Genomic DNA, 27862 nt, shown 5'->3' on the forward strand with positions numbered 1-27862 from the left:
GATAAATATGAGGTGAACCACTGCAGAACTGACCCTGACAGCCCTACTTGATCCCTTAGCAAAACTTGGTGGTCGACGGTGTCAAAGGCTGAAGACAGATCCAAGAGAACTAGAACAGTGTGTTTCTTGGGAAGGGGTTGTTGGCCAAGGTCTGGCCATACATTGGCCCCATCCAATGCCCTCAGTACGGTGCAGTCGTCCTGTCCCCTTTGCAGAAAAGCATCCCAAAAGAATGAGGTTGCCACCTCCATGCTCCACAGCTGGGAGGTGTTCTGGGGTTGGAATCATTATCCTGCTTCCTCAAAAAAAGGGAAAGTGAAGTATTTCTGTCTCACAGACCCATGATCCATCTGGATATCAAATGGTCATTGGCCAGGGACATGTCACTGTCGGATTTTAATCCATGACGCGTAGGATGTTACTAGGGTTTTCTTAAGACTATGGGGGGGGGGGGGGGGGATCCCAAGCTCTCTTCAGGTCATTGACAGGTTCTGTTGTGTAGTTTCTGCTAGGAGCTCACAGCGTGTTGAGTGACTCAATATGAATGGGTCCAGCAAGGTAAAATGGCGGGGCAGCAGAGTTACAATTGTTTTGTGTATGAAATGTCTGTATTTCTCTGGCTGAATTTTTTATTGACTATGATATTTCTGGCCATGGGTCCACATCTCAGCCCAGTTCCAGCAGTGTTCCATCTCACCGCCTGTCAGCACAACCCCCTTACCCTCCCTCCTACTCCCTCCCCCCGCCCCCCACCTCTCCCTACCAACCCCCTCCCTCCTCGACCACCACTCACGACTCCCCCTCCCTCCCCCCCTCCCCCCCCGCCCCCCCCCCCCCCCCCTCCTCCACCTACCCCCTCCCACCCTCTCACCCCCGTCCCTCTCCATCCCCATCTCCCTCTCCCTCTCCTACCCCTTCCTCCTATACTACTCCACCCATCTAACCCCAACGCCCCCCCCCTCCCTGACCTTCTCCTCTACCCAAACACTCTCTCTCCTCCCCCCCCCCTCTCCCACCCCCCACTCTCCCTCCCACCTCCTCCTCCACCCCCCCCGAACCCCTCCCCCCCTCCTCACCTAATCCCTAACTCACCTCACCTCCTCCCCCCGACCCCACTCTCCTAACCCTCCTCCCCGCTCCTCCCCTCCTATCTCCCCCCCTCCCTCCCCCTCTCGACCTCCTCTTTCATCACCCCCTCCCCCCTCCCCGAACCCCAACCTCTCCCCCCCCTCTTCTCTCCCTCCTCCTCTCCCTACTCTCCTCGCCTCCCCCCCTCCTCTCTCTCCCGCGCCTACCTCCCCTCTAGGCTCAATCCCCCTCTCCCCCTCGAACTACACCTCCACCCTCCCTCCTACTCCCTCCCTCACCCCCCTCCCCTGCGCCCCCCACCCTCCTCCTACATCCCCGCCCCATAAAACCCCCCTCTCCCCCTAACCCTACTATCTCCCCACTAACCCCACTCTCCTACCCCATCGACTCCTCCCCGCTCCACTCTCTCCTCCCCACCCCTCCGCACCTTCCTCCTACCTCCCCCCACCCTCGCTTCTCACCCCTACTACCCCCTAAACCCATCCTTCCTCCTACCACCCTCTTCCTACTCTCCCCCCCCCCCTCTCCCCACCCCCACTAAAACCCCCACACGCCTCCCTCGCCCCCCAGCCCGAACTCCGTCCACACCCCTACCCACTCCCACAACTCCCCCGCGCTACTAACCTCACTCCCTCCATCCCCCGCCCTCCCCTCCCTAACCCCTCCCCCTCCCCCCCTACCCCCCTCCCCCCCCCACTTCCCCCTATCTCCTCCCTCCTCACCCCATCTCCCCTCCTACTCTCTTACTGCCCTCACCCCCCTCCACCTCCCCCTCTCTCCCCCCCCTCCTCGCCCTCCTCCCCCCCCCCTATCTCCCCCCTTCTCTACCCCCCTACCCCCCCTCCACTCCTCCCCTCCTAAAAACTACTCCCCAACTCCTCTAGCCTCCAATCCCTCTCCTACCCTCCCCCTACCTCCCGCCTCCTCTCCCCTCCCACCCCATCCCTAATCCTACCCCCCTCCCCCTTCACACTCCTCACCTCCCTCCCCGCGCTACTCTCCTACCCCCCCTCCTCCCCCCCTCTCCTCCCCCCTCTTCTACTCTCCCCCCTCCCCCCCCTCCACCCTACCGCTTAACTCCCCTCCTTGTCTCCTACCCTCACCTCTCCAACACCCCCCCTCTCCCCCCCCTCCCCTCCTCCCCCTCGCTCCCCCCACTCTCCCCCCCCTCACTCTCCTCTACCCCTACCTCTCTCCCTCTCCCCCCCTCCACCCCCCCTCTCGCCCTTACCCCCCCTCCCCCTCCCTAACCCCTCTTCCTCCTCTCACACCTCTCACCCTCTCACTAACCCTCTACCCCTAAACCCTCTGCTCCCTCTCTCTCTACTCCCTCTCCCTCTCTCCTAACCACCCCCCCTAACCTACTCCTCCCCCCATCCACTACCCCCCCTCAACTCTCCCCCCTCCCCCGGCCCTCCCCACCCCCCCCCTCCCCCCCTCTCCTCTCTCCCCCTACCTCCTCCCTCTCCGCCCCCCTCCTTCCCCACTACAACATACCTCCCCCCCTCCTCTCCCACCCCTCCCTCTCTCTACCACCCCCTCCCCCTCCTACCCCCTTCTTCTCTCTCCTCTTCCTCTTCTCCTCCCCCCTCCTCCACTCTCTCTCCTCCTCTCACCTCCCTCCTCATCCTCCCACCCCCTCCCCTCGCCCCCCCCCCCCTCCTCACCCACCGCCTCCCTCCCCCCCACCTCCTCCCCCCCCCTCCTACTCCCCCTCCTCCCCCCCCCCCCCCCCTCGCTACTTCTACCCAACCTCCCCTCCCCCTCCCTACCCCCTCCCTCACCTACCGCCCCTCCTCACCCTACCCCACCTCCTCTCTCCCCTATCCCCCTCTCTCCCCCCCCCTCTCTCCCAACGCCGCCACCCTATCCTCCCCCCCCTTCTTACCCCCCCCCTCTCCTCTCTAACTCTCCCTCGCTTCTACTTTGGTGTTCCCTCCTCCCCCACTCACTCGCCCCTCTCACTAACTCCCTACCCCCCTACCTCCCCCACATACTAATTCCTAACTTCCTCCACTCCTCCCTCACTCCTCCTCTCCCCTCTCCTTACCCCCCCCTCTACCCCCTTCCTCCCCCCACCTCTCTCCCCCTCCGCCTCCCCTCCCTTCCCCTCTCATCCGCCCCCCCCCCTTCTACTCCTCCCCTAACCATGGTTAACAGGTTTGGTGTCTACAGTAGCTGATAACTAGATAGCTAGCTCGCTTTGAGTAACAGGGGTGCGTCACATGGGCACACAGACTGGGGCTTGTTCCTCCGCCTTCGGAGTACACACCCTTCCCTCTTTCTTTGCATTTCTTTGGTTTAGATGGGAGTTAGCCGGAGTCAGCAAAGCAAGACTGCAACGGACAGAGCCATCGGGAATGGCCACTTTTAGAATTCACTGTTTCAGAAACCTTGGGTGACGTGACGGAGACTATGGACCAGCTACCGAGGCAGTCCATTTTTTTACCATGAGAATCAGCAAAACTGGCAGTCCCCATGATAGACTCATCAGGTCAGAGGCTGCAACGATGTAGCGTCCGCAAACTGCCTTCGTGTGAGCTGATGCTGCGGTCCTCGGACACGGACAACGTCTTAGAAAAAACACTTGCAGTTGATTCTCTCCCTAAGGCCAGACCTGCACAGGAAACCACCATTACCGTCAGCACGTCAGCACATGAGAGACATGAGACAAAGACAACGAGACAGCTGGAGAGGAGACCAGTACCTTATTTCATACTTTCAGTCACCTTAGGAGGATATAATCCCAGGATATGCACCATCGATTCCAGCCTCACTTTCTGTAGCAGAAACCTGATGGCGATAACACAAGCCACTGTTACTATCTGATCCTGTCCTTTAGGTTTGGGATTGTTAACACATTGGCCAGTTTATACAACAAGCAGTATTAACTAACTATGGCATGATAGATCAAACTCATTTCCTAATGAGTGGCTGACCTGGCGCAGGCGCAATCGGTAGTTCCCGTCAGAGTGTTGATACACGCCCCGAAGGACAGAGACACACCTTCACCGTGAAGTCCGCCGAGCCACTGACAGCACATCCATTTCACATCGTGTCAGTCCACACTGAAACACTGAGCGCCACAAACAACAAGGTTTCCAAAGAGATTCAAGCAATGCCATCACTCAATATTGGCCTGACCGGTGGTGACAACACTCTAATGTGGGATTTGCGCCAGATTTGCGTAGTGCCGATTACGACTTGATTCCCACCATTTTCTTAAAGTTTCTGAAGTTCCATATTCCCTGTGGAAAGTAAAACAGTCTGGAGCATTAGCACGTGGAGCCCCGATCAAAATGCTCTAATAATCTTTGCACGGAGTGAGAACCATAGGATATGAGATATGAAATGCCAGCAATGAGCTTTTTTGTGAATAACATGGGACATTCGACAGTCACAAACAGAACATTTACACAAAAGATAAGTGGTAATAATAAACACTTCAAAATAAAAATATTCCATGTACTTCTTCCTGTAAACGAAAGATCTTGACCTCAGCATCCCCCTACAACTGGCCGACCTTTAGATCCTTCATGTAAAATAGTAATTGATGTAAATAGAAGTTGCTTTCTGGAGAACATCGGCGATGGTAACATTATTCCACATTTGGAACGTAAATTCTAAAAAAAAGACGGAATAAAACAAGTTAGACCAAACCATTCAAAAAACTAAATGGTCGATTTATCACGATCTCACACGATTAAACTAATCACAATTTTTCGCAACATCCATTACAGCGAGTTAATAGTTTAGGCCCTTAATCCGTAAATAAATGTTTACAAAATATATCAAACACCACAAATGATGGAAGGAGCATCATCACGCATCCCGTTTGCTTTCTGAGCTCTGATCTTCTCAGACGTCCTGTACACACCAGAGGGTAGTAGTAGGTAGGTCTCGTCTTGGGATCGACTGCATAGTTACTCGTTTTTTTAAAGTTTTAAAGTTGTGCCCCCCAGGTAAAATTGTATAATGTTGAATAAAGAAGTTAAGAAAGATGGGAACAAAATCTCCAAAAGGCATCAATGACAGATTAGACATGTATAATTTGTCACAAAAAGTAGATTTGGTTTTCATCATTTACCAAAAAATGGGCATTTGGCAAAGTTTGGGGCCCCACTGCAGAGTTCTACCTACCTTGTACCCCTCTGTACCCCCTCTTACTCGTGAAAAGTTCCGATAGGACCACTCCGGGTCCAGCTGTCTATGGTGTGACCCGGTCAGTTAACGGGGTTTGGATGCTGCTTTTGTATCCAAATCCGCGAGCTGTTCTTGCTGATTTGTTCTTGGTCCTTCGCAGTCTCTTACCTTCCCATGCTTACACCTCTAGATGGACGGGCCGTTCTTAATTCGCATTCCCCAACTAGCGATATTGTCCTTGAAAATCTTTGCTATCTTTTTCTCTTCTCCTGCTTTTGGCGTACTATTTTCAGTTTCAGTTTTCTAACAACTACTTAGAGAGTCGTGGTGTGGAGGTGTGGGGGGGGGGGGTCAATGAGTCTGGTGCCTGGTGCTGATTGTTGGGGGGGGGGGTTCAGATGATCTGGGCGATTTCAACCGTTAAGATTGACATCACCTGGTCTTTCCAGACCATGATTGGAAACCATCCCATGACCCGTCACGTCTCAACGTTCCAAAGGGGGGGGGGGCATGCTAGAAAGAAACTCTGCGGGGGCCACCAAACCTTGCAGACGCCATTTTTGTTTTGTTTTTTTTGTTATTTTGAAATGTAAAAGAATGGAACCTGAATCTAAGTTTTGTGACACATATCCAGAAGTCTAATCTGCCTTTTGGAGATGCTTTTTCAACTTTCGTTTCTTCTTTATGCCTTAATTAAACTGTTTTACTGGGGTGCCCAACTTTCTCTCATTGTAAAAGCCATCTAGATCTATTAGGATGCTCTACAAACATTTCAACCAACCTGCGTCCATGTGGCCACGGAACTGACTCGGATTTAGCCCCTTGCTCCATCCCGTCATGCCATAGTGTGAAAGGTACCCATATGGTACCAGCTTCTGTTCATCAAATTCACAGTTGACACAGGTGTGTTTTCTGAATTCCTAAATCACTGGGCCCAGTGCGCAGTCATAATTTGGCACGAGAGTCACTCGGAAGCCTGCAAACAAGAGGGCATCTCTGGTTATGGCTGGTATCTGTGACAACCTAAAGCAGCCCATCTCAGACAGACACAGCGACATGGCGTCCAACACCGTGCACCAAAGGTAGCGACAGGACCCTACTTTTTATATTTCACCACTTTGTAAATTTGGGGTAAAGGAGCCATACCTCCGTTTGGGATGACGCTTTTTATTCATATGTTATTAAAACTTTTATAAAGATGAACAGCTGTGGACTCCCATCCCTGTTAGTATCGCTATAAGCACCCAGCGATGCAACCAGAACAAAATAAGGACAGCAGAGGACTACAGTAACGTCGGGACCCCGGGTTTTACTGTCATACAGTTACAGTCTGTAAAGTTGCTGATTTAACAAATCTCCACATTCAACATCACAGCCAGTTATCTACCAGCGATTGTTTGTTGTGGGTCTATTCATGTTACTGTGTCGTTGTTCCATACTACACACTTAATTCTAAGCCGCTTTGCGTTGGTATTACCTTTAAGGGTCTGAATTTTGATACCTATTATTCATTAAGTATAATATACTATTTTGTACTCATGCACAGATATTGCATGTGTTTAATGACGTATGTGTCATCTTGTCACTGTAAGCAGAGACCTTGACACTCTGGGCCAGAGTAAAGACTTTACTAACTCCTGGTTTTGTGTCTCTCATGTTGACGGGGAAACAGAGTTTTTGCTTGTGTAACATCGAGAAGGCCACCAGTATCTCTTTGTTAGGTGGGGCACCTACAAGTATAAGGCCCACTATTTCGTGCAAATGGAGACGTGGGCCAAAATAGTGCTGGTTCCAAGCAACTGTAACAGCTTGCTAGCAGGGACTGGTGATACACATGTGCATTTATTTCCATTTGTATTGAGGACCTGGAGGGTGTCCGAATGTACTACAGGGACATGCTACATAATTCCAACACTGCCATGGACACACACTTGAACAAGACTGGCAGACTTCCTAGTATAGTGGTGTATTTCCGTAACAGCTTTATATCAGACTTCTGCAACATTCTTCTCTTATAGAGACTGGGGGTACGAAATTCGCCGGTTGTGGCCTGGATGGATCTTGACAGCGCTTCCAATTGTGTTTTTGCCCTTTTATGTGGAGAAGTTTTCTAAACAGCGCGCATTGGATGGGACTTTTTAGAGAATGAACAAAGGAAACCCCTTGTAATGGTACCAGACGCCGTTAGTCGATGGCGAAAAAAGGTTCTTTTTCAAGCATAATTTTGTTACAACCATGACCCAGGCGGAAAACTGTAATCAGTCTTCTTTCTCGTGCAAAATGATAAATGAGTCAATCTTCTCGAGGTATCTGTGTCCACATCTTTTGCTTTTTTTTTTATGTATGAAAAAACTTCTCAGTCAGTAATCTGACATTCTGCAGAATCCCAAGGAATCAGACCACGTACAAGTCCTCTGCCACGTTGTTTCTTTAAGAAGTGCTGGCAAAGAGTGCATCTCCTTTGAAAGTGGCCACACAAGTGTGTGTGCCCAGCCTACCGCTTGGGCTATTAAGTCATCCCATTTGGCTGTTGCTTATTGAAGAGGGCTATTAATCAAACAATAGCCCCTTTTTCACAGCAGTCAATTTAGATTCAGGGCAGGAAAAATACTTAAGCAACAGCCCTTCATTGGCGATTGTCAGTTAAGCTTACAGTGAGCAAGCCCAGCACAATTCAGCCCTGAAACTAACCCCCGACGACCTGCTGGTCTGGGTGTCTGCTAGGGTGTTTAATCAGACCATCAGTCAGACACACAACACGTTCCAAGTGATCAATGAATGCAGCATTGGTGCCATAAACAAACGCATTGGTTTCAGTGTAGGCACTAAACAGCCTATGCATGTTCGATTGTCATAGTATGGCAGTCCTGTTCCACATCGAAAGTTGTAGCAAGCGCCCAGCATACATGTGCAGAGAGGCGTCTTAGTAGATGGCGATAGAACCCGAGCACTGTGGCCAACAGGGAAACGGATGTGTCAAATGCCTCCTGATCCTGCAGTGCACCAGCGCAGTTTAGCCCTTCCACAGGTAGACCCCCTCCAGTCTCGGGGGCTTCTGAAGGACTCGTCATCCTCCAACCCAGCCCGACACACGCCACCCCTCACCAACACCTCTGTACACGTAGTTGATCACCTGCAAGGTAGACAAACACACTCCATTTGGAAATGTTGGAACACTTCCATTGGCTAATGACCGTACTATCGCATACTAATACAGGATGGTTATGTACAGTAATTGTGTACAATGTGGTTTTAGAATTCTAAAACGTAGTGAGTATTTCTGGCTTTGCCATTAGTATGAATCAGGTATCCTATCCCCTTTAGAAATTACTGGTGCACAGAGCTGTTGGAAAGAGGACTGTGATGTCTTTAGAAAAACCTCTTCAGCCAAATGTCACTATTATTAAAAGGTAGTGCATGTATTAACATAACTACCCCCACTAAGGGACGTCCCACCTTGGTCGACTCTTGGTGAGTTCTGAGCATAAAGCACAGGAGACTAAGCAGCAGACAAATGCAGAGTTGTGAGCATTTTCATATTCAATGTCTTTTAGACTTACTGTAGAAAACCATTGGCGTATTAGCCGTGTTATGGAAGACACAGGGGTCCCAACATTAATCCACAACAACACGGAATCAAGCTTGGTCTACATACAGTGTCATTCTCCAACAATGGGCCCGTGATCAGTTGCAGTGTTCATACACTATCTTACGTATTTTTTGATTTACGGGCAGATTAGTGTGGACTGCTTGAGATCATGCGGCTGGCAGAACAGCATGTTGATGTTGTATTTCATAGCAATGAACTTAGATGAAAAAGAAAGACTCGAGACTTCGGCTGCTTTTCATGGCACTCACCCTGCCACTGCAACCAGCTGCGTGCAGGCGGACTTTATTAACACGACTCCACAGAACAGGTGGCTCGTTAGGTTCATACAATTAATTTCGCCCATCCTAATGGAAACACAATAAACATTCATAAATTCAGAGCATCATTCAACATGCCAACCATTTCCCCTCGTTGAGGCAGACCCCAAGATGTCACTGCGAGATGGTTGAAACTAGAGGTGGTGAATATCAACTTGTCTCACGATTTATGATTATCCTTCACACTATTCTCATAGCATGCATTCACGATACGATACGACACCTCCTAACAATATTATAGTTATAGTACAATGGTTTCATCAAATTAAAAGCAGTCAGATAAATCAACTCCCTTTTTTATTGTAGCGCTCATAAAGAGGACTTCCTGAATGTAGCGAAGTCTCAACACAACAGACACAAAGCGCAACAAGTACACATCGTAGGCAATAATAATCGACTATGGTCTGCCACTAGGCATCCCATGCAAGAGGTCCACGTCGCATCACGATCATGATGCAATGATTCATGTCAAACACACCCTATGTTGAATGCTGGAATTTATATCATGCATTCCTCACAAGAAATGCAGCTTGAACAGCAGCTGGCATGCACACCTTTTCATGAGCAAACTGTAGCGCTACGAAATGCAGCAACGATAACAAGTGTTGTGCCAATACTATGGAAATATAATAAGTTCACACAGTGCAAGACGAAGTCCTCCTTGCAAATTCAGACCTTTTCAATAAAAAAAAAAAAAAAAAAAACTAGATCCGATCCAACTGATTCACTATAAGGTCTAGCGTTATAAAACACAGACTAGACCGTGCAGGTATGGCCTCACAAAGGACAGCACCGAGACACTTAAATGGTCCTATGACATGGTGGCTCTTTGTGCTTATATATAGGCTAGTGGTCCCCAAATCTGCTCCTGGTCTCTGTATATAGGACCTTCGGTCCGCTATACTGTCTCTGAGTCTCTTTATATTAGACCTTTAGGGTCCCAAATATGTTCTGAAGTCCTTTTTATATAGACCTTAGTGGTCCCCAAACTACCTGTTCGCGAAGTCTCTTATATAAACCTTTAGTGGTCCCCTAATACTGTATTGAAGGGGCTCTTTTATATAGACCTTATTGGCCCAATAACTGTATCTGAAGTCTCTTTTGATATAGACCTTAGTGTTCCCCAATACTGTACTGAAGTCCTTTTATATAACCTTAGTGTCCCTAATCTGTTATCGGAAGTCTCTTTGTATAGAGCCTTAGTGGCACCCAAGACTGTATCGAGTTCTTTTTATAGACCTTGTGGTCCCTAATACTGATCTGACAGTTTTTTATATAGACCTTAGTGGTCCAATAACTGTATACTGAAGTCTCTTTATATGACCGTTAGGGGTCCCTAATACTGTATCTGACGTTCTTTATATAGACCTTAGTGGTCCTAATACTGTATCTAAGTCTCTCTTATCATAGACCTTAGTGGTCCTCAATACTGTATCTGAAGTCTTTTATATAGAACGTAGGGTCCCAATACTGTATCTGAAGTCTCTTTATATAGACCTTAGTGGTCCCCTAATATGGATCTGAAGTCTCTTATATAGAACCTTAGTGGTCCCTAATACTGTATCTGAAGTCTTTTTATATAGACCTTAGTGGTCCCTAATACTGTATTGTGTCTTAAGCCTGTCCTGAGCCTTTTGGTAAGGTATAGGAAAAACTCTTCATTCTCTTCAAAACAAGTTTCTTTTTTTTTAAAGTCGCAACTTTGTTGCAACTCCTACAACTACATACAACAACAAAACATCCAAACTTTTATCCAATTTCTTTACAAAAGCACTGAATCATCAGCATTTTGGGAAGCAAAAATCTCAAAAAACAGTGCAAAATCCTGGAGGGCTGGTATTGTTCCTATCCTACAGAAAATGATGATTATAGACTGGTGGCTGTCAACTTCAGATGTCATGAAATGTTGGAAAAATCCATGGAGTCAATATGAAAGTGGAGATTTGTTCTGAATTGGATCCATACATTTGCTTATAGGCAGTAGTAACAAGTCACATATATCACACATCAATATAGGATATGACCTTATTCCACTGGTTGAAGACCCAGGCAGCAGGTGAGCAGGGTCTCGGGGTCCAGCCAGTGCAGCAGGTAGAGGCCAGCTCCAGGGGAGGAGGCGCAGGAAGTCCCTCTCACAGTGTCTCCAGCCGTTGACAGGTGGCGGAGCATGCACGGCTCCGCTCAGAGAGATCAGCTGGTCCGAGTGGTTGCGCTGCTGGTTGTAAGGGTAAGGAAAGAGGCCGGACGGACTGCAGCCAGCCCTCGAAGGCTGCAGTCCCATGGCAACATGGAGCAGCTGCAACACGACAGGAACGCCGCCCAGCGCACGTCAGGTCTCACGTCGCTCTGTAGGATCACAGGGTAGGGTACACATTCATAACCCAGGGAACTCCATAGGACAAGAATATCAATGTGCAATCTTCAAAACTAGACCTGAGAGTAGGGCTGGGCCAATATATAGATATATACCATGTCGAGAGTATGAGGCTAGATGCCATCTAGAATTTTGGTATCGTAATATGTTCTTTCCTGGTTTTAAGGCTCTATTACAGTGAAGGATGTCACGTTCTGAACGGGGTGGCAGTAGCTCAGTCCGTAGGGAGTTTGGTTGGGAACCAGAGGTTGCTGGTGCCAAGGTGCTCTTGAGCAAGGCATCGAACCCCCTCAACCACTCAGGGCGCCTGTCATGTGTGATGTCGCGGTGTGTAGAGTGTAAATTGTATCATCATCAATAAAGAGTATAACTTATAAAATTATATCATAAATTAAATTACCAGACGGTTCTAGCTGTTTGTTTTTGCCTTACCCACTAGTTGTTGTATGCAACATTACTGATGGATTATAATCACAAATCTTGTGAAGATATTTGTTTAAGCACCAACGCCAACCTACATATATGCCGAAATATCGACATTGACGTATTTGTCAGAATATCGGGATATTGATTTTCTTCATATGGCCCGATCTATTGAGAGGCTATGACAGTTTTACATTTAAATCACATTGTAGTTATGATTATTTAATGTTGATTGATGCTTATAATTGTGAAGGAACAGAGTGAGTGGTGAATGTGATGTCGTAACATGGCTTATGAATGTTTCATGACTTCCAAATGTATCATAGATGCAATATACTAACTAATGTACCAACTAGTTATGAGTAAAATTCTGGTACTGTAAATGAGTAGGTACTATCATCAGAATGTTAATCATTGAAATATCTGAATGACAACTATTTACAGAGAGCAACACGCTAAGAGCATAATGTAAAGATAGAATGACCCAAGTCATGATTAGTGGCTCATCTCAGGAATTAATATAATCATGGAATGCCATTATATTGTCTATCGAGTCAAATCTGCCGATAATTAAAATAAAGGTAGATGTTTCAAGTCATGTGATTGAATAGGTTTCTCCCACATGTAGAACAACAACCAAGCATTCACGATACGTACAGTATATATATATATACTAGTTGATGGCATGGACCAGATCCAAAGCTGATGGATGTGTGAAATGACAGAATAGCTGCAGTAGACTGCGCCAGTGATTACTAGCTAGCATTTAGTCGAAGTTAACGTTAGCCACTGGCTAGTTAGCAACTTTGCAGCAACGTTAGCTAGCTAAGTACACGACCGTGCCACAGCATCCATGAACAGTGTGAGGTACCGTCACGTTCCTGCAGCGAAAGGCTCCGTGTGTAATGTCAACAACCAGAGAGCTGCACGGGAGAGTCTCTTATCTTCCCGGTCAGTCATTCTCATAGCCAACTGTTAGCTGTCGAAGCTAACCTGTCAGGCTGTCCCAGAAGTCACCTAGCTTCGTAGCTCCCGTTAGCTAACCACCATATGAGAAGTACTCGAACATAGTGACGTCAACTTCTCTTCATTGTGTACGTGAACGTCAGTAGATAGCTAGAGAGCAGTCTCTGACGGCTATAGACAGTTAAAAGAAGGACAGCATATGACGGAAAAAGACAACAGCCCAAGATAATGGAAACGCCAATAGTGGCCTGGGCTCGCAACACCCTGTTTCTCTACAGGAGGGCCCCGTAGACGTAACATTTCCCGAAACAACACGTAGTGAACATATTTAGAACATTAGGTCAAGTATCATACTTCCTCCTTCATGTATCTGCTACACAAACACATTCATTTTATTTTATATTTGCTTTGCAATCGCCGTTGGAACTGTCCTTTTCATAGGACCCAACTCTCCTAAAATGGCTGCGGGCTAGATTTACACCAACGGGTGCCTCAGGTCAAAAAGCTAGCTTCCGGTGTCACGCACAAAACGTGGCCGGTCCACCCTGGCTTTCTCCGTGGTTGTGGTGTGTGTGTGTGTGTGTGTGTGTGTGTGTGTTGTGTGTGTGTGTGTGTGTGTGTGTGTGTGTGGTGTGTGTGTGTGTGTGTGTGGTGTGTATGTGTGTGTGTGTGTGTGGGTGTTTGTGTGTGTACATGGATCTATCCATAGACAGTTAAGAAAAGGACCAACAGATCCCGTGCAGGGGTAAGCGAGCGGGGGTTACCTTCTTCCTGTCCCCCTCCCTCCCCCCTCTTCACTCTGTCTGTCCTTCCCCTCCCGGCTGGTTTAGGTCACCCCCGAGGACCATCGTACTTACCAGCAGAGGGGCAAATATAACGCATTGTTCTGCATGTAGTTGTGGCATTGGTCCTATGTATCCGGAAAGGCCAGGACTCCAATATGTAGATTTCAATGCATTAAGTACCTTTTCTCGTGAACCATGTGATGCACACCAACAAACAGAAGGGGGGGGGGGGGGTTAAAGTGTTTTGAGACTATTAAATTTAATGAATAAAGGTATATGCCTAATTGATTCTCATCAAAGAATGCATTTAAAGTCACTAAATGTCCAATGTATTTACCAGTTACTAATATTACCTACTTCCTTATCCAGCGATTGATGATAGAAACTATCTACATGATTATTAATTATTGTACACTTGTAAGCCTTGTTGTTTGTGTCGGATTCTGTAATCTCACATGTTTCCTGCATTAGCCTGTTTATTTCTTGCTTTCCGTTGATGGCGGTAGTTTCCTTGGCGATAGTTAGGCTGTAGGTGTGTGACGCCCGAGCAGCCTTGGACCCTATTTTTAAATGTTCTGCCTCGTGGAGGGAATTCTGTGGAGTTGATTAGTACCACATAGATTTCGTGTGTTGTCAGGAAGTAGATATTTTGCCAGATCGGTTTCAGAATCGCAACAGAGGAAATACAACGTCCTAGTCTTACGATATGATGGTATGGAGGTGACCTTTCAGACTGTGATATCATTTGTATATTTATTTTTCAACCAATGTTAATTAGTCTGAGCTTGAAGTGTGAGATCTAAGGGATGTTACCTTTGGCTTGGATGCTGATTTGAGTTGTGTGTGCTGGAGGTATGGTGCCTTGGACCAGACGGGGAAAGAGACCAGTGAGTGTTGTGGTTGTGGATACTTTTCTGACCGTGTGCAAGTCGGCTTGTTCCAGACGGGTCATTTACTTATTGTTGAGGTGAGTTGTGATTTTTTTAATTTCCACCAAAACCACTAGAAAATGAATCATTTCTGTATGTGCTACCACATTAGGAGTTCTTTATCCTGCGCACACGTCTTTCTCATGTGTTTGGGGACTGGTTTCCAATATAGCATGTTATTTGTATTTGTTAGATAAAAAAAGACCTGCCTGGTAGATGCTACATCTTTAAACTCCTCAATGTTAACTCACACCACACATGTTAGCAGTTTCATATTTATCTCTGAAGCTTGTAAACGGTTAAGTCAGGTATGCTTTTTTCTGAACGAATCTTTTGTTCCCGGAGAATCAAATCTTGGGCTTGTGTCCAAATCTGTGGTAGTACTGGATTGGGAACTGCTCTCAACACCGTTTCTGTTCTCTGCCAAGTCGGGGACAACTTGGCGACACAATTCTCACAAACTTTACCTTTCCTACTGGGGCCATGTTGTTGGAAAATTCAACTCCATAAACTGCACTTAAAAGATGTTTGACAGACGTCAACTGAACCTTCCTCTACCAAGGGTAGACTAAACGCTGGGGGCCCCTACAAGTAAATGAAACTGAAAAAACCACTATGGTGCTCCTGAAATGTCACATTTTGAGTACATTTGAAGAGTAACAGTTGAGTTAACCTATTTACAGTATATCTCACAGATAATAACTCTGGGATTCATGGTTGAACTTGATTGGATCTAGGTGCTGCTGTCAGTTTCTCCACTAAAGTAGGAAAATCCAAGAGTCGACTAAGCACATAAATTATCCCTAGATAGACGGTAGTGAGTCATGTCTGTGCTGTTTGTTTGCATAGGGCACAGGTGTCATGTCCTGTCAGCTCATCAGCTGAAAACACTGTCGGGGCCAAAAGACCTGAGAGATGCAAGGAGCAGGGTCTTTTCTAACTGACATAATGGCTGACAATACATGTAGATGGTGTAAAAAAACACTTGTCATGTAAAAACACTTGTCATCCTTGTGTGGTTTACCACTCAATCTGTATCGTTTCCTGATTAGGAGGAACCTCTCAAGGACTCAGTGTTTACGCAGTATCATGCTCCATTTCCCCACAGCTTGCATTAAGTGCATGATGTACTGAAGGACATGAAGGAATGACTCAGTTTGACTAAAGTGAGGGTATATATATACATAATGTTGTCACTGAGCTGGAGTTGTTCCGTGATGAAGCATTTGCAGGGATGACAGTGTTGGGCTGTGTGTGTCTGAGGTTGTGTTTGGTAGGCTACTACTGAACAGCTTCAGATTCCAAGCTGCTTCATGGGACAGCTGCTCCACATCAGCAGTTTCATCTTCCACACATCATGCCAACATACAAAACACCAAGGCCTGTAAATGTTCTCTGGATATGAGATATCAGCCTTTGCTCTAGATATTCTCGGTCCAATGCCACTAGTTTCCATTAAAATTAATTTATAAAATGCGCGTAGAGGCTATTTTAAAGATTGTAGGGTGCCATAAAATCAGAATTTCTGTACGCAAAAACAATATTCTGATTTATTACACCGTGCGGCGTACACCTGTCCAGACTCTTCTTGTTATAAATACGAGTGCGTTACCTTTTGCGCTCGTGCACGAGCCTCATCCTCCTCCAAGGCCGTCCCTATTTGTCCTAATAAGGTCCATGTCAATCATCAATGGATATTCCAGCCTGTGAAGGAGCCCCTGACGACAATCAGGAAACAGAAAAATGGAAAAACAGACTGAGTAACTGGGAGTTGGATATCATATTCTGTTCCATAGCCATGTTCCTGGTCTAGTGGAGCCACCACCTTATTGGGCTTTTAAAACAATACAGACAAACTATTTATGTAAAATACCGAACAGATGCTTACTTAGCTCAGTTACCAATGTATAAGTATTCAATGTATGGTAGATTTGCCATTTCCCTTGTGACATCACATTATGATCAGAATCATTGTTGTGTGAAAACAAGGAAATTGATTAAAAAAAATGAAACAAGATCTTTGCATTATGGGTTAATTCTAGATTTTATCAGAACAGTGAGAGTGCTTGAAATAAAACAAGGTGTACCTTTGTGTGAGAATATCAGAAAGACAAACATAGTTTCATGGGGGGGTCCAGAGACCGAACACCTCATATGTAATAGTATGTGGAGGGGGGTCCAGGAGACCGAAACACTCATATGTAATAGTATTGGAGGGGGTCCAGGAGACCGAAACACCTCATAGTAATGTTATGTGGAGGGGGGTCCAGGAGACACGAACACCTCATATGTAATAGTTTGTGGAGGGGGGTCCAGGGAGACCCGAACACCTCATATGTAATAGTTAGTGGAGGGGGGTCCAGGAGACACGAACCACTCATTGTAATGTTAGTGGGGGGGTCCAGGAGACCGAACACCTCATTGTAATAGTTATGTGGAGGGGGTCAGGAGACCGAACACCTCATATGTAATCTTTTGGAGGGGGTCAGAGAACCGACACCTCATATGATAGTTATGTGGAGGGGGGTCCAGGAGACCCGCACACCTCTATGTAATAGTATGTGGAGGGGGTCCGGAACAAACACCTCATATGAATAGTATGTGGAGGGGGGTCCAATAGACCCAAACACCTCATATGTAATAGTATAGGGTGTACTGTTCGAAGTAATTGAAAAGTTATTATTTATGTTATTCACAGAAATGAGCCAAGGCCAATGAGTTGAGTAAGAAGAAATAATGAATGGCATAATTTTTCTTTAGATTAGGGTTAAATAGATTTATTTGTGGTATTAATGTGTCCATTTTTATAAATCATGGATGGACCTAATGATTGTTATGAAAACTAAATTAAAATTTAGAGTGTGCTAACGCAAGGCGCTCTCTACATCAAGAGAACTTTATCCACATGAGATGTGGTGTTACCATCGGCGGTCACTAAAACGCCGTCTAACATAGCACGTCGCACACATGGTACACAATTGTTCATAAGGTTTGGACATTCCATGAAATGTCCTGAGCACATTAGTGCTCCGAAGGTGATGTACCCTTTTTTGTATCTCACCATATCAGTTGTTTTAGCTCCAGTACTGGTAAAAGTAGAATAAAGAAATCATCATCCAACCATGTTTATAAAAACATTTAAAAACACATTTAGCCAAGTCCTGAAATTTAGCAAAATTATAGTAAAGGCATTAAACAAGACACAAGGACAATATTAAAGAAAAGCCAATCTGAAGTGATTAAAAATCCAGAGAATAATTATGTGTTTAAGATTGAATCAAAAACGGCAGTGTAGAGGCAACAGTCTAGAGTTGGGGGCTACAACAGTAAAGGTGTGATTGGCTCTGGGTCTTCACCTCGATCTTGGGACTGCAAGGAGCAACTGGTCAGCTGACCTGGGTGCCTCGGTGGGTCGTGCGGTTGTTTGAGCTCACAGAGAGAGGTGTAATTAACAGGGAGGGGCGGGGGGAAACTGGCCAGTGCAACACACCCTAAAAGGCATATAAACTTCCTTAACATTAATAAAGACCTTAATCAGAAAAAGGCACACATTGTACAGAAAGGAGGAAATGAAGTGTTTGATATGTTTACATATGATCACAATGAGGACCTGCGACGAGACTGACAGTCGGGTAATCGGTGTCCATGAATGGGATGTCGTCATATGGAGTCGCATCGAGGTATCACTATTTGTTACACTGTAGGGCGCTGTCCAGCATTTGCAGCCCCCCCCCACTCTGACATCACTCCACATTGTGCAGTAAAGACCTGAGCATGTGTGTATCTAGGCCTGTGTGTAGTGTGTTCTAAAACCGAGTGTAAAATTGTAATTTTCCACTGGTCAAAAAGGTTTGGTTAATTTTGTATTGCCTTGAGTTGTGTATTTTCTCTCTAATGCCTCAACTGTCTACATGTCTAATGGCACTACATTTCCCCATGGGGGATATAAACTATGTTGTATCGTGTAAAAATGAGTAAACAATGATTTTGATATCTTTCCAGAAGTATAAAATCCAAACTCATATAACTACCAACTGCTGTGCATTGTTTTAGTTTCTGGTTCAGATCTATTATATACACAAATTTTTGTTTGATTGTTTTATCACACCAACACAGACCTTGTGGTTATATTTTCAGGCTGAATCCCAGCCCACAGTGTAAGTCTTGACATTATGCCACAGCAATACCCAAATGCACAATATCCTCATCATGTGCCAGCTACTGCAGGTGACACAAAGTTCATGGGTGCAAATCTGTGGTAGGCCGTAGGGGGTCAGGCCCAGCTGGTGTTTGGGGAGGGAGGGGCAAAGGGAGGTAAACAAGTCTCTAACAGGCTAAGTGATGGATGTTGCTGCTAAGCTCCATACTACAAAGAGCTACTAAAGCTGCTGAAGACACTAATGAGCAAGTGACTAAAACCTGGCTGGATCACTGGACCGTACAGGTTAACACAGCTAGAGGCTGGTGGTTCACACAAGGACGTGTGGTGGATTTGCCTTCAGTTAAAGGAGTATAGATATTATGGTATTAGTTTTAGATATTGTGAAAACAGTCAGTGTACTACTGATGTATCATTACATCAGATGCTTTGCTTGACATTTTATGTTTTCAGTGAAAAACAGGGATTTATTATGTAAATCGAATGTGTGTTATAGGTCAGCAATGGTTAACAGGGGGCTGCAAGATTTGCAAAGCCGTCAGGCAAACCATCACAGCAGGTGATTGGTTTTCCCACATCCAGGTTTGGCTTTGAGGGCCGGGTGTTCGAGTCTTAGGTTCTGCTTTCGGCATTTTACTGGCTCCCGGACCTGAACCATGTATGATTGCAGACAATGCACTGCAGGCAGAAAAGACTCAGGATCCTCAGTCATGTCAGCGATGGGTGATTTGTCGGAATGGTAATGCCACTTCAATGTGGATCTACCCTTCCGCTAATTCATCTACATGAAATCTGTCCAAAAGTCATTTTGGCCTTTGTCCACAGGAGAGGAAAAAGTGGTGGTAGTCTTGCAGTGGCAAAGAGCCCAAGGGAAGTGTGCTAAAACCAGTGGTTTCCACAAGCAGGTTTCATTGATGTGTTGGGGTGTTGTCCACAAAGGCTGCGGGGTCTGCGGCTGTTGAAATAGTTGAGTGACTCAGCATCTCAACGCCTTGTAGCTGTGAGCAGTTCACCTAGCACTTCACCATGGCCTGCCCAGACTAAGATGTCATCACATCATTGTTACAACAACAGCACGGTGGAGCAAGCCTAGATCCACACACAAGGGGGGCTGGGCTTGTTTTCTGCAAACTAGCCACCAAGCTCAGCACTTGTGTTACAGCACACAAGCCGTGTGGTCATCTCAGTCTGCATTTATTAGGTAAAGTGCTCCATCAAATTGAGCAGCCAGCCTACCTGTCCTATGTTCCAAGCATCCTATGTTTTCAGGGTTCTATGTTTTCAGGGTTCTATGTTCCCAGGTTCCTATGGTCCATGGTCCAATGTTCCAGGGTCCGTGTTCCAGGTTCTTATGTTACCTAGCATCTTCCCAGGGTCTTATGTTCTCAGCACATACTCTAAGGGTCTTCTGTTACCATGACTTCTCAGGGTCCTATGTTCTCATGTTACTATGTTCTCAGGGTTCTATGTTTTCAGGGTTCTATGTTCCAGGTTCTATGTTTCCATAGTCCAATGTTCCCAGGGTCCTGTGTTCCAGGGTCTTATGTACCTAGCATCTTCCCAGGGTCCTATGTTCTCAATATCATATCTCTAAGGGTCTTCTGTTACCATGATCTTCTCAGGGTCCTATGTTCTCATGTTACTATGTTCTCAGGTTTCTATGTTCTCAGGGTCTAGTCCCAGGTTCCTATGTTTCCATGGTCCTATGTTCCAGGGTCACTGGACACTGGGAACATATCCCAGTGTCGTGTTCCAGGTCTTATGTTCCACCGCATTTCCAGGGTCCTATGTTCTCATGTACTATATTTCAGGGTGCTATACCAGGGTCCATGTTCTCAGGGTTCTATGTTCCCAGGGTCCTATATTTCCATGGTACTATGTTGTCAGGATTCTATGTTTCATAATGTGCTTAAGGTTTGTGTCCCGGGGTACTATCTTCCCATGATCCTATGTTCCCATGATGTTCCCAGGGTTCTTGTTCCTAGGGTCTTATGGCTGCATGGTCCTAAGTTTCTTAGCATCTATGTTCCAGCACATTTGTTCCAGTGTTATGTTTCATGGTCCATGTTCAGGGTCATGTTTCATGGTCCCATGTTCCAGGGTCCTATGTTTCAGGGCGGTTTTAACATGCTCTAGTCCACAAAAAGAGAATAAAATTCAAAAAATTTAATTTAATTAATCATCATTAATTTAATTTAATTAGAATTAAATGTGTTTTTATAGAGATAAATGGCATCCTTATTGTTTGGTAAAGGCTCATAACTAAAATACAGAGAAAAGAATATTGATTTTGTTGTTTGTTCAAAAGAAAGTAAGCCTTGCCTTTTTTTTAAACATATGGTTTCTTCATGCCTTCCCTTACAGTATCCCTTTTAACCAGGAGCTCAGAGAATGAGCATCCTTATTAGCAAGTGTTAATCCAGCTCATGTTTCCTGGCGTCTCGCTGCTCTCATGGCTGATTACACTCTGTGAGTGTCAGAGCAGGGAGGGCTGTCTGTTAGAGTTCGCTGCTGCACTCATCAGTAGCAAGCATGGGCAGTGTGTAGCATGCCAGCCTCTAACACTGGGCACAGCAACGTAGCCAGGAGCTCTCCACACAGCCGCATGTCACTACTTTAGGTCTTTTCACTTTTTTTTTTCTACATATTACCTTTTGGTCCTTGGTTTTACCATGGAGTTGGGGAAAATTCATCTGAATCTAAAGACAGTACTGCTGACAATGATGATGTTCAAATGGGGTGAGTAAGACAACTGTTGTGTTCCAGGACAGTTTGAAGTGTTCCTTTTGAATGAGTGTGTCTGTTAATGGTAATTGAAGGAAATCAAATTATATCTCAAGATATTCTGTGCTGTTCGTACTTTCCTGTAAAAGTAACAGGTTGATAGAAAGAGTTATTACAAGGGCATAAAAATAACAACTGTAACTATTTTACCTCAAATATTTGCAGCATACAGGATAACACAAAGAATATAAGTGCTATATTGGTAGTCCAGAGGGCCGTGATGGAGCAGGCCTTAGAATGTCAGCAAGGCTCTCGAGGGGCTGCTCGATGAATGGCACATAAGTGGGCTTTTGGGAGGTGCTTTTGGGCTCTGTGTGCTCCACTGTATAAGGAGACTCAAATAGATGGAGGACAGGTTGGGGTGGTTCCTCTTTGTCACTTACAACAATTATGAGGGCATTGACTAGTTTCCATGGATTCACACTACGAGAAAACCTTGAGCATGTGCAGGATCGTTATGTAATACGACACTGTATGATGTTTAGTAGACAATATCTTAATTGGATCTTAAACATTAGCGGCCGTGAAAGCTTAGATGTTGATTGTAGGTTGATGGTCAATGGACAGTTATTTCAGTTTTTTACTAGCTCTGTCTTTTAGATTTGACACATGACTGGATCTGATCAGAGGCAGTGTTCCTCAGCCATGCACACTCAAACAGAGCAAACAGGGTGAGATCAGTGGAGAGAATCTCATTCATATCTGTATGCACATAAATAAGGTCACACAATTCCAAGAAAGTTACGTTTTGTTTCTGAAAGTTCTGTTTTAACATTTAAAAGGCAAAGGGACATCAGGCCGAAGACATTCTCTGTGATGTGATGATGTGATCTCTGGGAGTGTTTTAAGCATCGACTCTTTCATTGAATGAAATGGTAAAAAAAATTAACGCCATGGTGGCAGAAAAAGGCAAGGACTGCTGCTCATCTAAAAACCTGATTGATGCACACAGGTCCAGTTACTGTGAGTTCATATTCAGTGGAACTTTACTGAATCTGTATGGATTGTGCCGACTGAAGCCAGAGCAGTCTTTTAAAATAGCTATAACCCTTGCTATAAAGCAATTATAAAAGCATAGGTTCAACTTCACTTGACATGAGAAAATAAAAAAGCAGGTGATACTTATCATTCAACCAAAGTCAAAATAAGTGCTCACTAGAGTGACTCATGTAAATGTGAACCGTGCCACTCTTGTTCTGATAATGTTACTTATAAATAAATGTTCAACTGGGATTACCTATGTTATCAACTTGTTTAGAGAGGGGGCGGAGCTTTTGCAGAATGAAAGCATTTGGATGAGCCGGAACCTGATTCAGGTGGGGATGGAAAACTGCCAATTGCAATAACAAGTAATCAGGAGGTACAACATATTGAAACATTTCTTTACCAAGTCCAATGTCCACAGTAGAACAGGAGAGCTCAGGAATTGACCCTGAGGCACACCACTGGACACATGATTGATGATGAAATATCAGTCACACAGTGTTCATGATCAATTCAGTGCCAAAATGTACAACCCCAGTTCAATGAAGTGAGGATGTTGTGTAAAATGTACAGTGAATAAGACAGAATACAAGGGGGCAAGTTTCACCACTTGTGAACAACTGCGTGAGCAAATAGTCAACATTTTAAGAACAACATTTCTCAATGTACAATTGCAAAGAATGTAGGGATTCATCATCTACAGTCCATAATATCATAAAAAGAGAATCTGGAGAAATTTGCACGTAAGCGCAAGGCCAAAAACCACATTGGAGTCTATGACCTTCGATCCTCAGGCAGCACTGCATTTAAAAGTGACTTCATTATGTAGACGTATACCCCGTGGGCTCGGAACACTTCAGAAAACTAACGCAGTTAACGCAGTTAACGCAGTTCGTCACTACATCTAAAAGGTCCAGATAAAACTCAAAACTCAGCCAGCTTCTCTGGGCCCGAGCTCATCTGAGAAGGACTGATGCAAAGTGGAAAAGTGTGCTGTGGTCTGACAAGTCCACATTTCATCCATCCATTTCATCTTTCAGCAAGAAAAGGCTGAGCCACATGCGTGTACAAACAAAGTGGCTTCATAGTAAAAGAGTGTGGGTACTAGACCGGCCTGGTTGTCCAGACCTGTCTCCCTTTGAAAATGTGTGGTGCATGATGAAGAGCACAAATACGGGGACCCTTGACTGTTGAGCAAATGAAGTTATGCATCAGAAGAATGGGACAGAATTCCACCTAAAAAGCTTCAACAATTACTAACAATTAGTGTCCTAGTTCCAAAGCTATTGAGGTGTTGTTAAAGGAAGGTGATGTAACACAGCTGAATTTGGAACGTGTTGCAGGCATCAAATTCAAAAGGAGAATATTTGTAAGTAAATAAAGTTTATCTTGTTGAACATTAATATATTATCTTATAGCGTATTCAAATGAATACAGGTGAAAAGGATTTGCCAATCATTGTATTTTTTCACGTTTTACCCTGGTCCCAACTTCATGGGGTTGTAGATACGTGCGTGCTTGGATTTATGGAAGCAGGGGCTGGGTTTGGACAAGCTCTGCTTTCTGTCATCTGTTTCATTACAGGAGAGAAAAATAGAAACAAGCTTCATCTGTCTCTGTGGGAGCAGAGACAAGAGACAGAGCAAATCATGTGTGATGACAGAATGCTCTGGTGCTGAGCTGTGGACCTCAAGGAAAGATATTTTGGAGCTCTGATTGGACAGTTAATAGAAGACAGAGTTGCTTGGTTATGTGTATAAAAATTGTGTAAAACGTTAAAATGTTATGGGTTATTCATTGTGTGCCTTGTTTAATGAGGGTTTGAGTATGGAAGCTGGGGTAATGTGAGCTCAAAGTAAGAAAGAAGAAGAGAAGAAGAAGAGTATGTAGAGACAATTGGAGAATGAGAGTGGACACATGCTTGAGCGTATATGTGCATGTATCCCCCATCCGGAGATTAGAGAGCAAGGGGATTGGCCCAAGAGGCTCGAGGGATTACACTGTGGACGGCTCTGGGAGTCAGGGAGGCCAGACCTGCTCAGGTGGAAGACGGGGAAAGACTAAAGTGGGGGGGGAGGGTGGATAGGAAGAAGGTGTGTTCAGTAAAAAAGCAATGCTTGAATGAAGCAGAGAGACATAAAGTGACAAACTAGACCACACATCAAAATCAATACCCGTCTATTATATATTGTCCCAGAAATGTATATTTAGGAAATGTCAAAGTGCACTGATTGGAAAGCTAGAACCTCATGTTCAAAGTTGAGATGGGGGTCAAACATGCCTTCTGCGGGAATTCAGGTTGGGTTTTTTGAATTATTCGATTTCTAATTTACTTCAATGAATCTTAATGTTGCTGCTAGAATTGAAGCTGGTTTTATGGCATCATTAGAGTTTCGTTAGCACGCTGGGTCCGTTCTCTGTAGAGCAGGTTCTCCATGGTAACGAAATGCATGCTGGGAACTCTGACTAGCCTTGACTAATGCACGCATTACATTCAACTGCGCTGGACTCTGGTCAGTTAGCATGGGTAATTGCAGAGGACACATTCCTTGTAGGTGTAAATGTACTTGGCCAAATAAGGATGTGTTATATTGTTATTATTAGAATTACATGAGCAACATGGTCATAGCAATGTGGTCCATGTTGCATGGTTAAATATCTCACTTTTGCATTAGTGCCAATGGGAGATGGTGTGTCCCTATCAGAGACCTGCAATTAAGTTTGCTCTTTTAAAAAACTTGAACCTAACCAAGTGTTATTATTATATTTGGCATATTTGTTGCCATAACTATGATATTTCCCCACCTTAACATACCATACTTCCCCTACACTGGTATTATAGGAAGTGAGAATTTAATTTGAATTAAGCATCTTGAACGCATGAGGTGACAGTGAACCTGATGAAATAGAGCATATGAAGTTGTTGATGTGACATTCAGAAAAAATCCAGATGAACACTGTGCTATAAAGTGCTGAATGGGGTTCTTAAAGACAGGGATAAATCAATGAAATCAACTGAATTCATTAGAAGAAAGAACTTTCCTGACTCTTCACAAATGTTTGACCCAACAGCACTTATGTTAAGTTTCTACCAAGCAAGCAAGGATCACCTGCTCAATCAATGTGGTGTTTATCCTGCTCTCTTCTTACATCAAGCAGACGTGAGCCTAATCTGGAAACCATGGGCTCTTCTCTCCTCTGTATCTGTACAGATCAAACACAGTTAGTGTCTACGGTTCACATCACAGGGAAGATGCCCTCAACAAAAATTGGAAATGACCAGCAACCTTCTGCTTTCAGAGGGTGCAGGACCATGGTGTAAAGCTGAGAGCAGCTGCCCGAGTCATAGGGGTTGGCTGCTGGGGCTCACTGCCTGTGACGTGTGGTGGTATGTCAAATTTTAAACTTTTAACAAATGATTGCCACAGTAATTCCATAGATTGATCATATAGGACTATGGATTATGGCCATCACACTGTTTGCCACTCATGAAATGGTGGTCTAGCTATGTCCTAGAAGACAGGTTATGCCTTTGCGACAAAACCTTGAAGTTATTCTGGCCTAAAAATAGGTAATGAAAACATGTGGTGGTTATGACCATGTCAGTGACTATGTATCTACATGGAAACGGGCCAAATGATGTCTGTGGCTTGCACAGTGATAGCGTAGAAGCGAAGGCTAACTGTAGTAACTGGCTAGTCCCGGTGTAGCTGGAAAAGGTCAACAGTGTGCAGATTGCTCCGAGAAGCAAGGATGCTGCAAAGTAAGTAAGTAAAAGTTTATTTATATAGCACCTTTCACAGGTATAGGGCACAAAGTGCTTCACAACAAAAACATTATATCAAATACACACAATAAAAAGCATAGACAGCAAATGATCATATCAACCCACAGTAGCTAATTGAAACCTTAACATATAACGGTGTCTTTAGTCTGCATGAAGGCATCAACAGAATCGAAGAGCGCATAGACGGTGGAGGGTCATTCACAACCTGGGGGCAACAGCCTGAAAAGATTGGTCACCTCTAGTACGGTAGAGAGTGCGTGGAACCGTCAGCAGGTTCTGATCCACAGACTCAGAGCACGCAAAGGGTATAACGCTGATCAAGTCACTAATAAGGGGGAGCCTGGCCATGAAAGCTCTGAAAACTAGAACCAAAATTTTAAAATGTATCCTATAAGACACTGGAGCCAATGAAGTTCTTTTAGGATTGGGGATATGTGAGACCTCCTATTAGTACGTGTTAAAATTCTGGCTGCAGAGTTTTGTACTAATGCAGTTGAGAGAGCTCCTTTGGTTTAGGCAAAAAATAAACTATTACAATAGTTAACCGCGAAGACACAACAGGCATGAATGATAAGCTCCAAATCATTTCTTGAAACTATATTTCTAAGTTTTGAGATTTTCCTTAATTGAAAAAAGCAGGTTCTCGTCAGCTGCTTGCGGGTTGCACTTACGCATGTCTTTGTCAAGATAACTCCCAAATTTCTAAGACTTGGTAGCAGACTGACCTAAATCACCCAAGTATTGTTTAATCCCAGGGATTGCATCCTCAGGGGGAATGACAATGTTTCTGTTTTGTCTGCATTAGAGCAGGGAGTTTTCACTTAACCATTTTTAATTTCCACAGACAATGGAGCAAGGAGTTTACCTTACAGATCTCTGATGGCTTGAAGCAACAGTAAAGTTGGATATCATCAGCAAATAGGTGAAAAAAAATCATTGAACCTTGTATGATCTTTCCAAAGGGATCAAATACAGTAAGAATAGAACAGGGCCAGAACAGAGCCTTGAGGCACTCACAGAGCAAGTCTGCAGACTCAGACCTTATTTGGTTAGCTGTAACACTGAAACTACGCCAGTAAATATGAGGTAGACACTGCAGAAACTGACCTGCAGCCCCTACTTGATCCCTTAGCAAAACTTGGTGTCGACGGTGTCAAGGCTGAAGACAGAACAAGAGAACTAGAACATTGTGTTTTCATTGTCAGCTGACATCATGATGTCATTTGACACTTTCAGTAAGGCCGTTTCGGTAGAGTGTTGTTTACGAAACCCTGACTGGAATGGCTCATGGATGTTACTATTATCCAGGTGAAATGTCAACTGTTCGCAGACTACCTTCTCAATGATCTTGGATAAAAACGGGAGCTTAGAAACAGGCCGAAAACTATTCAAATCCGACGGGTCCAAGCCTGCCTTTTTTAGCAACGGTTCCACTATAGCATGCTTAAAAGCATCTGGAAAAACGCCAGTAGACAGCGAGAGGTTAACCATTTTAGTTACACAAGGGCAATG

At 44.9% G+C, this 27862-nt stretch overlaps 1 protein-coding gene across 2 annotated transcripts in view; it reads left to right on the plus strand.

The window, feature by feature from the left end:
- crb2a (crumbs cell polarity complex component 2a) overlaps positions 1-27862 on the plus strand; it is a 137368-nt gene that overhangs the window by 6336 nt on the left and 103170 nt on the right. The window contains exon 1 of one of the 2 annotated variants that reach the window (XM_032511918.1): positions 21367-21534. The exons of the other annotated variant lie outside the window; for it this stretch is intronic. Within the exon in view, the coding sequence (XP_032367809.1) occupies positions 21468-21534 (67 nt within the window). The 5' untranslated portion in view covers positions 21367-21467. Of the gene's footprint in view, positions 1-21366; positions 21535-27862 lie in introns of those variants that run through there. 2 annotated transcript variants of the gene reach the window in all.

Source organism: Etheostoma spectabile, unplaced genomic scaffold (genome assembly GCF_008692095.1).
Source record: "Etheostoma spectabile isolate EspeVRDwgs_2016 unplaced genomic scaffold, UIUC_Espe_1.0 scaffold546, whole genome shotgun sequence".
NCBI lineage: Eukaryota > Metazoa > Chordata > Actinopteri > Perciformes > Percidae > Etheostoma > Etheostoma spectabile.